Below are 14,729 nucleotides of genomic sequence, written 5' to 3'. Positions count from 1 at the left end.
ATGTCAATACCTGAATACGACAGCTCCTCATAAAAAGTAGGCTTATTTCAAGCAGGATGTGTGTATATATTTCTTCTGAGAAACTGGAGGTACACCATTCTCTTAAAAAGGAGTACAGAAATACCTTGTTCTTTGTTACAAACACGTCCTCCAGCGCACATGTACATACTTTTACAGACATATATAACAACATGAAGCTATTTCTCTATACAAATGTAGCATGCAAATTAGAAAACTCAGTATTATCTATAGAAATTAGAAAAGTTTCAAGATTAACACTGTATGTTCAACTATACCTCTCCAGAAGTTGTGAGAAAACTTTCAAAACTCCTCCCTAGCATTCACTAAATTAACTGGTATTTATGTTACAATATGCACAACTTCCTGGTCACCTTACAAAATTAAAAATCTCCTCAGATGATCTGCAAGGTTATTATTCTTTTCAGTTTATTCTGTTCTTTTAAACCACATGTTGGTTTATAGCCATCAAAACCCACATATCTAGATTTTGTGTGCAATACTGAATGGGAAATGCAGGTTTCTACAGCACATGGCACTCAAGTAGCTGCACAAATGAATGCCATACAGAATGCTAAATACAACACAGAAAGGAAAGAAAAAATAAACCCCATGATTAAAAAATGTAAGATAAAGCAATGACCAAAGTTCACTCATGATTATCTTTGTCTGTGCTGTTCTCAAAGGTTATTTCAGCAAGGATTTTGCAATGGATCTCCTATTTGCTTGCTTTGCAAGTAAACATATGCTGGGCTAATTGTTCACAGAGAGTGTGGAAACTTAGGGAGCACTTCAGGAGAACACCTATTCCAAGTCCAACACGAGGTGAAATAAAGCTATATTCATCTAACCTGTTCTTAAAAATCTTCAAGAAAAGACCTTCCATTACATGTATATGAAAGAATGTCCACAGTTTGTTTCCACTTACAGATTCATTAGACTCAAAGTGAAAAAGTTTTCTTTTTAATAACTAACCTAGTTATTCTTGGCAAAATTAAATTTACTGCTCCTACTCTTTCTCCACTGGGCACTGGAATACAATTGATCATCGTCTCCTTTATAACAACATTTTATGTATTAGAAGACTTATGTCTCCCTTTTGGTTCTTTCTAGACTAAACAAACCATGTTCTTTAAGCCTTCCTCACAGGTCATGTTCTCTAAAACTCCTATCATTCTTGTTGCTCTCCTTTTGTCCCTTTCTAATTTGTCTGTGTTCCTTAAAGCATGGTGATCAAAACTGTATACAGCTTTTCAGATGAGGTCTCACCAGTGCTCAAAGGAACAAAATAATTGCTTCCTGCTTCTTTTCCAGCATTATACCTATCCCAGAATTAGATCCAAATTCATTGCAATGGTATTCCATTGTGCAGTTTAGATTCCTTTTTCCATGCTATTACCTCATCAGTGCATGTGACTTCTCCCTTGTAAAGGGACTTGTCTTTACCAAATTTCAAATTACTGATTCTAGATTTTCTCCAGTTTATCATGACTGGAGGAACTTTTTGAGAGTTTTACCGCTTCTACTATGCTTGGAGCTTCTTACAGCTTGATCCAAGATCAACAATATTAATGGTTTTTCTATTTCATCACTGAAATAATCTCTAAAACAATACTCCATGGAAGCAAATAAAGGACAGAATCCTGCTGTAACTGGCCCCCCCTGTCTGACAACGAGCAACAGAAAATTTGTCTGTGCCACACTGTTTGTATCAGCTGCTCACCCATATCACGATGATTTTGTAATTATTTAAATAAAAATATTTTTTACAGTTACAGCTTTTATTACTGTAATTCATTTCACATTACTTGTTAATTATATTACAAAATTATGTATTTATTTGTATATTACAAATATATGGTGCGACAGTGTTAAAGGCATTATGAATTTAAAGTATGTCGCAGCTACCACTTTCTTCTTTAGCCACAAAACCTTATCAAAGGAAATTACATTTGCTTGACATAACTCTCCTTGACAAATAGAAGCATAATAAATAAGAGGATGGGAATGCTAGACCTGCATTCTGTTTTAGAGAGTGGTCCAAAACCGTCACCTGGGAAAAGTGCAGGAATAAAGTGAGTAGTGATAAATGACCTCTTATCTTAAAGAATGTAAGGCAAAGAAATAGTTTATCTGGTCTAGGATAGGAAGCACCAGTTGATGATGATGAAAAGGAAGGACCAAGCAAGTACAAAGTGGGCTGATATCCACTGAGATGGACAGATAGTCTGATACACACATCAAGCTACTGAAAATGAACAATAAAGAGATTACTGGCTTTCTATTGATTCAGTGATTAAAAATAATTTGTTCCAACTTTCCAGGGTCTAAAATAAAGCGATTCATAAATCCCCATATGTTTTATTTATAAAGATGAGAAGAGCTTTGCCTTCCTTGAGGCTCCAAGGATCTCCTATATCCTGCATGAGATTGTTCAGCATAATCCTAAATAATTCAGAGTAAAACTGAGAGTACTAGTAAAATAGCTAGTATTGTATGTGCTCTATCTTTAATCATGTACCTATTTCCATCATTCATATAATGCCTTTATGTTCTTGAAGATGTTCTGATACAGACTTTCGTGATGCTTCTTATCCATTCTTTTCCCTGATTAACCTGTTACCATGCATTGAAAAGCACCTTCTTGACTAAATGTTTGTTCTCTTATATCGTCTTGTCCCTCAAGTTTTTTTCACAGGTTCAGATTTCTTGAAGTAGTTGAAACCAATGTCTGAGTTTCAGTAACACTGCAGTGGTTGTTACCTGTTTTTTCACTTCTCTTCATTCTGTTTTTTCATTCTATTCCTTGCATAAAGTCAAAACTTTTTTTTAATTCACAGACATTTCCAGATAACTTTTCCTTCTTTTATAAACTCAGCCAGCTTATCTTTGTTAATCAGAAACAGAACTAAACCGAGACAGCAAGTCCTTAATACCCTTCTCCCCTTTCTGACAGAAAAATTTTTCTTAGAATGTTCCAAGAATTCAAACAATTCTGTGTTGTGTTGTTCAGGTTTTGGGGTTGTTTTTTATTTTTGAGTTGCTATCCAAGAAATTGAATTTTCTCATACCTACCAGTTTCTGTCTTCAGTACAATTCTATTGGTCATTCCAAAAAAAAGCATCTTTAGCTTCTTTGCTTCCTCTTCCCAATTAAGTAGTCTATCATACGTTCCCATAATAACTTCATCAACGTTTTTCCCTTTTACTTCTACCCAGACATCATGAACTTATAACCTATTTTAGTATCAAACAATGACTTTTCATACAAAAGCAATGCTTAATTTTTCTTCAGGGTTCACCGTCTGAAAATTAGTTACTTGTGTATATAGACTGTTTTTCCTAGTGCAGATAAATAAGGCACCAGACAAAAAGCCAAAATTTCAAACTATTTCAGGGATGTAAATAAATACCAGAATAAATAAATAAATAGTTTCAGTTCAAAGAACACATCACTTGCTTATGAATTCTTTGGAAAATTTATTTTATCTTGAGAGAGCAAAATAACAAAATTATAAAAGCAAAAAGCGAAAAACGAGGTGACCAACCTGATCTGGAGAGGGTCTGTGGTTGGAGTGTTGTGGCCTCCCAGGAGATCGATGATGGTGGTGGTGGTGATGGTGGTGGTAGTGGTGATGGTCATCATCATAGTTATCTGCCATCAGTTTCATTCTGTTTTGTGTCTGTTTAAGATGTAAAGTAAGACAATTCTATTACATATTGGCACATATTATTCTAACGGGAGTCAGAGTTTTAGGAAGATCTTGGCTCTCCTTTTTTTTAAAAGTCCAGCATGCTGGCTCACAAAGAAAAGGGAACAGAAATAGAAAAATAAAGTATGTGAATACATCCTCTGTTTCAGCTTTTACATCTGTAGAATTGCATAAAAAATTCAGAAAAGTAAACGATCAAGGATGTTGCATCTGAAGCATGAAAAACATTCAGCTTTTCTAAATTTATTTACAACAGTTTCCAATTTTTTGCAGTCTAATATTATGTCCTAGTAATTAACATTTTAAATCTCGCTGAAAGGAATATTAAGTGTACTTCAAATATTTACAGTTAGCTCGTATACAACAATCATAAACAGTTATGCTAGAAGTTCTACTTTGGCTTACTTATTTTAATTGTACACCAGGACCGCCCCGCTAAACTGCAAGGAAAATGAATCTGAAAACTAACTGATAGACACACAGGCACTCAGAGAAATTACACATTACTGAATGGAAGTAAGTCTTAGATACAGATCTTGAAAAAGAGATCAACACTTCAGCTACAGTTGTGTACAGATAATAAAATCTATGTCACCATGAGATAGCAAGATACATCGCTGCTCTTTATCACTGTTACAATTATTCCATACCATGAAATACATGGACCAGAATAATTCAAACCTTGCTCATAACACCAAAAATATCTTACTACCAATTGTCTGATACCAGTGGATACAGTCCTTATTTTTTTGTGTTAGTAGGACTGAAGACTGTCACAGGCAAACCTATTAAACCGCAATCAAGTTTTACTTAATTTTGCACTAACGAAGCCCAGAAGAAAATGCTGTCAACTCTCAAAAACCTCTTCCAAAATAAAAATAATCAACTGGAGACATATACAATTATTATCACACAGTTAACTGAAGGAAAGATAGCAATCTTAACACACTTAATGTCATGCACGATGTACAGAAACCCGGATGAGGATGCTGGTTAAATACACTAGCCCAGGACTTTGCTCAAACTAATGATTCTTAAGCAGATTAATTTAAATACAACTCATTTGTTTGGGTATGTTCCTTTATTAACAGGTCTAACTGGCTCTCAATTCAAAGTGCCCATAGCTAGTATCTGGTAAATTTACTTCCAGGACTACTGTAATTTGATTTTCCTATGAGATCAATCCTATATCAAATCTCTGTTTGGAAAATTTCACTGGTAGGTATATTTTAATAGAAATGTAAAACTCAGCAATTGCTAGTAAATTTCCCAATTTTAATGTTTTTTTGCTAAAGTTGAAAAGGTATTTGGGAAAAAAAAGGCAAACTAAATATTCATATTACATAATATTTGAACTTAACTAAATCTAATGCAAGGAAAACTATTAACCACAGAATCACAGGAAATGTGTCTTTTCAGTAATTAATTTTTTTCCAGTTGTCACAATGCTTCTCAAGCACTTCATGTGACGTCCATTAGAAGGATCATAGAATACTACTTTACAGGAGGGGATCTGTACTCAGTTCAAGTAGAATTAAACCAACCAACCCAAAACCAAATCCTTAAGGCATCCACAACAACAAGATACAGAAAAAAATCACAGCTCAGATGTGCACCATCGGAATTTCTGAGCATCTCCATAGCACTGGAACAACATGTTCTCAGTGTGCTACAGAACAAGAGGAATCTGAACAGTTTGTTTTCTCCCCCCCAAACAAGAAGATGGAAGCATACAGCTGTATGAATTTCAGCTATGACTTTCTACCAGTATTTCTAAAAAGAACATCTCGATCTGAACCATCATAGCTGGTCCTTTTGTCTTTAGATCGAAAGAGGAAGGCCTTTTGAACAAAAGAGTGGAAAAGATGGAGAATTAATAGACAAATAATAAGCCACTTACTGTAAACACTGTAATACCCTGCCTCTTTAGGGAAGCTCCTAACATTTTATTAGTTTATTTTCTTATCAATGAACAGCCTTAAATTTCCTACCTTTCAACTGTATTCCATAAAAGAATGTAAAAGTTAAACAAGATGATATATGCAATCCTAAAAGTGTCCTCTGTAATGAGGTGTTGGGGATTAGACGTGTCATGGGATAAGAACTGTAAATGAATGATGTCATCTTTCTAATTTGGTGCTGAAATATAAATAAACTACTTCTAATGTTTCTTCCTTTTGGATGCCAGATTGCAGTAAAATGTGCACAAAGAAATGTTAATGCTCTAGTAGCCCTCTTTTAGTCTGTCTGTTCTGGAAGCAAAATATATGAGAAATGTGAAATGAGAACTTCTTTTCCACCCAAGAGACCATCGAACCATCCAAACTTTTACATGACTTGTGACTGTCATTAATTTTTTAAAATTATTCTAAATACTTCCCAAAATATTACTTTTTAAAGCTTTTTGGTTTTATTTTTTAGCTCTTCACAATGATAACAAAAACGATTTTGAGGTTCTGTTTGCCTTTGTTTCAGCTACTGCCAGAGCACTGTACTTCCACACTGAACTGCATTTTCCAGGCATGCTTAGCTTTGACCTAAGAAGTACAAACACGGTATGATTTCAAACTTTTAAAAGCAGGGTTTTTGAAGAGGATGCACAGGAGGATTTCTGGAAGAAGAAAAATAGAAAATAAAACCGTTCTGAGGAACAATACAATCCTTTTCACATCCTCCTAAACAAAAATCTGTAACATTACTTCTGTTTGCTCCCCTTGCTAACTTTTAATCTTTAGTAGGCTTTGAAATGCCAGTTATATTTTTACTTGAGGAAGAAATTAATTAACCACATTGGGAATTTGTTCAGGACCCCAGGGCTTCACACCCCTACACCTACATACAAGCACATACATAGACACACAGAAAGGTGCTTTATCAGACAGATAGTAAATCCTCATGGTCTGGGTCTACATCAACACATTCAGGGACTGCCTCAGTACTGTCTGTCAGGGGAAAATACCATGTACTGACTTGGCAACGTCATCATTTCCTGCAACATCCCTGGCATACCTGAAAATTTCCTATTCAAGAACATCCAGCATCTTTTCTTATATTACTTTTGAAAGCACAACAATATCTAATATTCCATATGACTTTTCTGGATGGTCTGGAAAGTGGGTTCTCAAAATACACAATTAATGAAAATTAGAGTGATGATCGTACATGCATTTAAACTGCACAGTATCTAATGTGCATCACGTGCCATCCTGCACTCCTAATCTGAAATAGTTATAGGTCAAACTTTTATTCACATTTTCCTTTCAAACTCGAAAACAGGGTTTCCCAGAATTTACATAGCTACACCTCTGACAATAATTTTTTTTTTTTGAAAATGCCTGGTGAACAACAGGCCCACACCTGAGAAGGAGCAGGTTTTAATTTTGATTTATACTAGAGAAGAAAAACATGTTAACTTGTAAAATGCAACAATTAATTAACTGCATCTCCTACAGACCATGTATAGCCTTATTAGTTCAAGCTTAAACAATGTCCTCAGATTTTTCTCCTTTCAATTGATTGACTACATTCAATAAATACTGCATCCATTTTGAAATAAAGGAATGATCAAGGAATTAAAAGCAGCCTAAATGTAGGTGCACAGGTATAATAACCCTTAGGGTTTGAAACAGTCGTCTTTGATCATTCAATATCACTATTTGCTAAGCTGTCAAGGCCATGAATGGTATGTGTAACTGAATTTTTAACCCACTTACCAAAGAATTTATGATCTAGCACTGTAAGAAAACTGACAGATATTTCTTGTCCTCCTAAAATTCTGTTGAGTTTAAGTAAGGATATACTGAAGTGAAATGAAAGTCTTTGATTGACTGGTAACAGACTAAATAGCTTAACAGCAATCTGTAACTGTAAAACTATAATATTAAAACTGTCTTTTAAAAAATATTTTAGCAAGGTGGCAATAGGGAACTATGCTTTGATCTGTCATCTGGATCAAGTTAACAACAAAACTCTCATGAACGAGGTTCAAATGAGGAAAAATAGTAAGATCTGTTGCTCTGGGATATAGGTGTAATACAATTCAATAGCTATTACTTTCCTTTGGATTTTCTTCTCAGTCTCTCTTCACTAAATGGAATTTGAAATATTTCTAGAATATTCACTTTCAATAGAGTAGGATTTTTCCCTACATAACTGGAGAAGGAGGCCTGCAAGCTATCCTGGAGCTATCCTGAGGTCTAATTGTTAAAGAACAGAATTTAAAATCTGGAGTCCCACCTTCTGCAATTGATTCTGCAATTGCTTCTTTTGTTCAATGACACAGAAACTCTGTGTCTTGCAATCTCAGTGTTTGAAAATAAACATTCTACTCTTTCCACAAAACACTCTGAGAACTTCATGTGGCAGGCTTTAGTTCTAACATTCATGATTTTTAATAATAAATTATTTTATCTGAGTTTTTTTTTTTTCTCCTAAAACAATATCTTAGAAAACATAAAAAGGTAATTGTCTAAAAAACCTGTGTGTTTCACATATAGTGAAACACTATATAGTTTAACAAGTTTATCCAGAAGTTGCATAAATTTAGTGAATTAACCTGGATTTAATGAAAACATGTGCAACTGCAATTGGTTTTCCAATATGAATCCAGTGCTTCAGGCTTGAATTCCATTAACTGAGAGTTAACAAAATGTTTGCCTACTAAGTCAGCTCTGTACTTACTCTCTACAAATAAAATCAGTTTTCATGTTAGAACAATATTTTTACACATTCTTTGAAAACTGTTATCATCGGAAGACAAGGGAAGAATTTCTTATAATTTCTACTGCTGCATCTCAAGTTTATAGAGATACCTGCACCCCACATAAGTGATTTGATAATAAGCCAAATAGTGTGATTAATTTGCCACCTAGAGAAGAGACTTAAGAGAGATTCTTCCACAAAGTTCCAGTTTAAATTTTTTTTAACTTCTTGATATACTTAGGGATTTTGGGGCACTGGTTCACTAATTACCTAGCTGAAGCAGAAAGGAATATTCTAAGGCCATTACTGTTAAAAAGCCAAACCTTGAGACTGCTCTCTTTTTAATGGGAGCACACTTGTTGAAACAAATTGTTAAAACATACCCACCAAGTATGGTTTTGACAGAAGTGTTGTTTTTCCACAAGCCAAAAGATCAGTTATTGCTCTGAAGGATCTTTTGCCAATATCAGAAGCTGCATGGAAGAAGTGAACTTCAGTATATTTTAGAGTATTCTAGAGATTGTATTACTTTACCCTAATTATCCAGATCACTTTTAACAGCATGATAATAACAACACCATGCTAATTATTTCCAGAATAAATCGTACTTTTGTCTTCAGTGTTTAGAAACATACAGTAATATTCATTTCAGGTTTTTTTGTTGCTTATGCAGTGAGGTTTTAGACACCAAGAAAATTCCAATAGAAAAAAAATGAAGTAACGAAGACTCTAAGTTTGCAAGTACTCATCAGTAACTGAAAACATTACAGTGTGTTAACTAAGCAGGAACTTCAAATGCTAAATAACTATCATAATCATAACTGTATGGGTGTTGAAATGCATCACTATGGGGTAGACTTACGTTTTACTGAGTCCTTTAATTACGTTTTTTCTTTTTATAACATCCCTGTAATGTAATCTGGTCTTACATTCTTACTCTTAAGTACATTTTAACATGGGGTTTGCTGCTTTGTTTCCTGCCTCCATTGAAAACCACAAATTTTTCCCTGCTAAAATTCCAAATGGGCTAATAAGCATGTTTTTCTTTTCCTGTTATAATGTACGACTTGTCTTGGAAAGTGTGAGAGACAGGATGCATGCAGGCTGAAAGTGTGCATGACAACTTACTGGAGAAAAGTTTGGCTACTTGGCATTTAACTCTTTTTATTTTTTACCACATTAATGATAAGACTGTTCCACATGATATAAGGAACACAGTAAAGGTTTTATGCTGAGAAAGTATATAATTTTTTCTTTTTCACATCTATATTTAGTTATATACTAAACTTAATTCACATGATGTTTTTACATTAAAATCTCACAATTCTTATCATCTGTAACATGGATGTAACCATAACAGTTGACCTTCAGCCTCTGTCTGCTCTCACAGGACAGAGAATAGGGATTCAGAAATGGTACTGAGTATTTTCCAATTTTTCATTAAATCCAACATTCCTCACAGGTGAAACACAAAATCAATTGCTTGTCAAATTAGACACTGACTCCTGTGCAGCAGTGCAAGGCAGTTTCCAACGTAGATCTTCTCAAAGACTTGGATCTGATAATTTAGCGTTGAACATGAGCACAGAAGCTTTACAGATATTTCAATTTTTTTTTAATTAGAATACTAACTGATATGAACAACCATTACACCTGTTGCTTTGCAAGATTACAAAATGTACCTGACTTACCCTGTTAGAAGTTAAAAGCTCACAGTAAGTCTCCCTCTTCACCAGCTGAGGGACAATAGTCTCACAAACACACCAGCAGGGATATTGGACACTTGGCAGACGGAGACAGGCAGCAGTTCCAAGTGCCAAGACACCTTTCTAAAGCACTAAGGCCAAATTTCAACTTTCCTGACACTTGTGATTAAACAAACTTATGTTGATATGAACATGGCCCGTGACTTTTTAGCTGCATTTTCTGCATTTAGAGTTTGTGTTTTTCAAGCATGTTAAAGTTCTGTGAACTAAAAGTATGGCTTGAAGCACAGGAAATATCTTTAATAATACAGCATACTCAGTAATGTACAGGCTAAAGTCATGCTAAAGGTATTTGTCTCAGTCCTACTACTAAACTTGGTAATTACACAGAAGTATGTAAGAACATAGACACAAAGAAGTGGGTTAAAAAGCATAATTAAAGCTCTGAAACAGTAGCTGCCTGAGGACATCTCAGGCCAGGTCCCACTAAATGCAGACAAGCAACGGAAGAAGTCAAGTTCTCTTTTTTTCCCTTTTACAACAGGAAATAACTCATTAAAAAGATACTTCCCCATAATAATTATTTTAAACCAGACATGAATCAGAAACTTCAGCAGCTAAATAAAACCTTTGAAACTGCAAATCTCAGGTTAGCAGCACTGGTTGTTTTTTTAGCATTTTTAGTGTCTGAATTGTTCATTTCAGCTGCAATTTTTGCAATTTCAGTACCAAGCCCAGGTCTCTCATTTGTATCATATACAAAATATATCTTAAGTTGCAAATACTACATTTCTTCCATTGCATGCAATAAAAATTGATAAATAGAACGTAAATTTCAACACATGGATGGTATATAGGAATATAGACTGAAATGGAGGTAACACCACACCACTGTCTTGATATGCTCTATAGAGACACTTTACTTAAAACTAATTTCCTTTTTATGCTAGTTTGTAGAAGTTACAAGCTTTATCCATCATTACAGCAGCAGAAAAATCTGACACCCAATACTTACAATATTTTTTTTTAATAACTGGCTACTTAGCACTATATTTGAGATCAAGTGTTCAACTATATTTAGCCTTAATATCATGGGGTACACTGTAGTAGAACTCAAGGATTTGTTTCAAAAATGTCTCCTGGAGCAAACCCATTATAATGGAGATATTCATTGTCCTTATTTGAGATACTCAATACCCATTTTTACCTACCAAGGAAGCCAGATCCAAAATTTAAAAAGTTCCAGTGTTAATATATACATTATTTGATATCTGCATTACCCACTTCTTCCATCTAAGATTTTCAGTCTCAGTGGAGTTCAACCATTTGTCTGAACAAAGGGCATTATGACAATATAGCTATTGAGAAGTTCTAGGATAAGTTTGCAATGAGATTATCACCAGTGAAAAAGGCTGCCATGAGACATGGCCATGCTTAAGCTCTGATACAGATTCTTCAAGAACGTCCTCTCTTCAGAGTGTTTTTCAAACAGAAATGGATTTTAAAGCAGGAAAGGATTTATGTACCAAGCCTGTGGTGCCTTCAGGGGCTGACTGCTATAAGCTATAAGGCAAAAAAAGCCCCTCTTATTGGAAAATATTTGTGTGAAAATACCATCCAAAAGAATTTGGATTCCTGAGAGCATAAGGAGGAAAAAGTGATGCCATATCTAACTATGACTCCGGTCCTTCAACTGTTAGAGCATAAATTGTCAAATCTTACTCAGAATGCATGAAAAGTGCTAAGTGAGCACTGCCAAAATTTTCAGTATTTTTCCAAGACAGAATATGTCTTTTGAATCAATAGTTTGTTTAGGAAAGGACTGTTAGCTAAGCACACACATTCTCTTTCCTACCTTTGCCATATGGACCCTGCTGCATTAAGCTATAGGAAGTCCCATTCTGCCCTTTCACCCCTACAGTGAGTGATTGTCTGCACTGGGTTTAAGCTGCTTGTACTTGGCAAAATCAAGATGTAATTCAATTGTAAAGACTGTAATGACTCGCATTCAAAAACACAGAATTCAAAACTCAGGTTAAAAATTAAGACAATAAACCCCAATGTTAAGACATGCAGAAATATTCCTAATTATATCTATTATATAATTCAATATTATTATATTTCCAATCGATAGAAAGGCATATACTAAAAGGAGTTTTAAGATAGTAAGGCCATTGAATGCATGGGCTGCTTGTATTGAGATAAATGGGATCCAAACACCCACATTTAAAATCAGAGAGTAATAGCCATTTTACTATGATTTCTGAGAACTTTCAAAGAAAAAAATTACCAGACTGATTATCTTCATATGAGTTCAATATATGAAGTTATTAGAACATCTTTTCTTACCTGTCCAAAATAAACAAAGAACTTGAGTAGCATAAGCATAACAAAAATAAAGCTAAAACTTAAGGGTCTCAGATTACTCTTGTGTACAAAGTCACTTAAAGCTTGAGCAAGACCAGTATTATGAGTGATAATAAACAGTATAAATAGAAGAGGAGAAAAATCAGCACAGTGGTCAATTCTGTCTGAAGTACCCATGTGAATGGCTTCACACCACAGGTTCTATTTGCCGTGCAGTAATACTTAAGATTCAACTCTACCATAAAGCTTTCTGAAGTAGATATGTGTAAATAATAATAATAACAACAAGAATAACAATGTGTTCCTATAATATTGCCATCCGTAAAATTCAAAGCAATCAGAAAGATTAACTTGGTTTAACAACATCAGAAATTTAAACAATAATGATTAGGAACCAACACAATAGCAGGACAGTGCTACTGATCCCAACTGCTACAGATGATAATGTCTACAGACACCATAAGAAATCATTGCAAGACTTTTGTTCCCACCCTTGTTAAACATATAGAGAGCTTAAATACAATTAAGTAATTCACAGTGTTGCAGAACAATGTTTTGGGCTGCCAGAATAATCACAAATCACAACAACTTCTTATCATATCCTTTTTCTCATAGAGTAATATAAACACTTTCAATATCATAAAATACACAGTGCAATACAGCTGAATTAATCTATCAGGGAAAATACAACGTGGGGTATTTTGTTATTCTTGAAGCTTTGATATCAGCACCATAATATCACAGTAGCACTATTTCTGATGTACCTAACTAGAACAGTATATGTAATGCAACATTTTGCCCTTCTATTCCATTTTATTCCTTTGCTGCTGAAAGAGTTCTTTAAAATATTTACATGGTAACTGGCAAGAAATAGTTCTGCATATTGCAGGCAGGAGAAAATATTGTGAGTTTTTAGTTTGCTGAGAAACTGTGCTTACACGCATTTTTTAAATTCCTGGATTGTTTCTCACCCTTTTTGTTTCACTAGCAATATATTCATATGATGAAATATAGAGCAGTGAACTAACAGACTGGAGAAGACTGCCAAACACCAGCTTTGCCTCTGGCCAGAGTATTCTGTACACCTGCAGTCCTGAAAACGCTGGAAAGGTTTCTAATTTCATGTTTTGAGAAGAAAAATAAAATGCTCTCAAGGAGTTAGAAGACCTTGCACTTTGGCCAACTCCACTTACATTTTTGGCTCTATATCCTAAAAGTGAAAAGAGACAACTGGGAAATTTGCTTGCAGTATCCAAGTTCAGAATGAATCAGTAACTTAGCAGTGTCTTCTGCTCTTACCAAAATCTCTTGAGACGTTCTAAAAATGGGCTTTAAGCTAATTATTTCATGAAGAATTGCATCACTATACAAATTTCTCTAAAAATAGCTGTCTCAGAATTCTCAAAAGGAATCTTGGCCAGGGTGATTATACATATTATGTAATCACTCAGCCAAGCCCACAGGGTGATTTTGTTTAATGCTCTATTTCTGAAAGCTTCTTAAAAGCCTACTACAAAGTTCTACGGCTCTCAAAACACAGCATTTGGTGTATGAATCAAAGCAATTCCAGTGGTTGCTTTGCTGGGAGTTCATTACTATGCTTGCCATTTATTTAAAGCAGTAAACGATAAATATTTAACTGACAGATTGCAGCTGCTAAATTGTATTTAAATCATGACAACTGAACATGTTTGTTTCTTATGGGAATGTGTTTGCAACACAGAGGTCAGTATTATTACTACTAATGTTACAGCTGGATACACTGTAATAGAAATAAATTTTCCTAGGTTATCAAAATATAACGTGAGAAACCTGCAAAAGTAAGCCAGCACTTGAGATAAAAACAATTATCTTTTTCCAGCTTAGAAATAACAGAAGTTTTACTTACACTCACACAGTCACAATCCATAAAAATATGGCTCAACTCATTCATAGAACTAACATTTTAATCTTTAGACATATGTCTATCTATTGCTTTACCTAAAACAAATCCTAGAAGTTCTCATTTCCTTACAAAAGCACTATATTTCCTTTCTCTAAGATGCCTCTTTTTTCTTTTGCAGTGTAAAAATTGTAACAAATTACTTCAAAATCAATGTCCTGATAGTAGTTTACAATGCGTTTGATAATCCCAAAGGCCAGAAACCTAAAGCAGAAAAATTGGATAAGGGAATTCAATGACATATTTGGTGCTAGGAGCATTATCTAAGCCACAAACTATATTA

At 34.5% G+C, this 14,729-nt stretch overlaps 1 protein-coding gene across 1 annotated transcript in view; it reads right to left on the bottom strand.

Moving 5' to 3' along the window:
- The window catches only part of ERC2 (ELKS/RAB6-interacting/CAST family member 2), a 436,730-nt gene that overhangs the window by 126,251 nt on the left and 295,750 nt on the right, over positions 1-14,729 (bottom strand). The window contains 1 exon segment of the mRNA XM_017832458.1: positions 3,566-3,700. Within this exon segment, the coding sequence (XP_017687947.1) occupies positions 3,566-3,700 (135 nt within the window).

Source organism: Lepidothrix coronata, unplaced genomic scaffold (assembly GCF_001604755.1).
Source record: "Lepidothrix coronata isolate B3197 unplaced genomic scaffold, Lepidothrix_coronata-1.0 Scaffold202, whole genome shotgun sequence".
Taxonomy (NCBI): Eukaryota; Metazoa; Chordata; class Aves; order Passeriformes; family Pipridae; genus Lepidothrix; species Lepidothrix coronata.
Note: the sequence above shows the minus strand (reverse complement) of the source record. Positions and strands in the feature narration are given on the sequence as shown.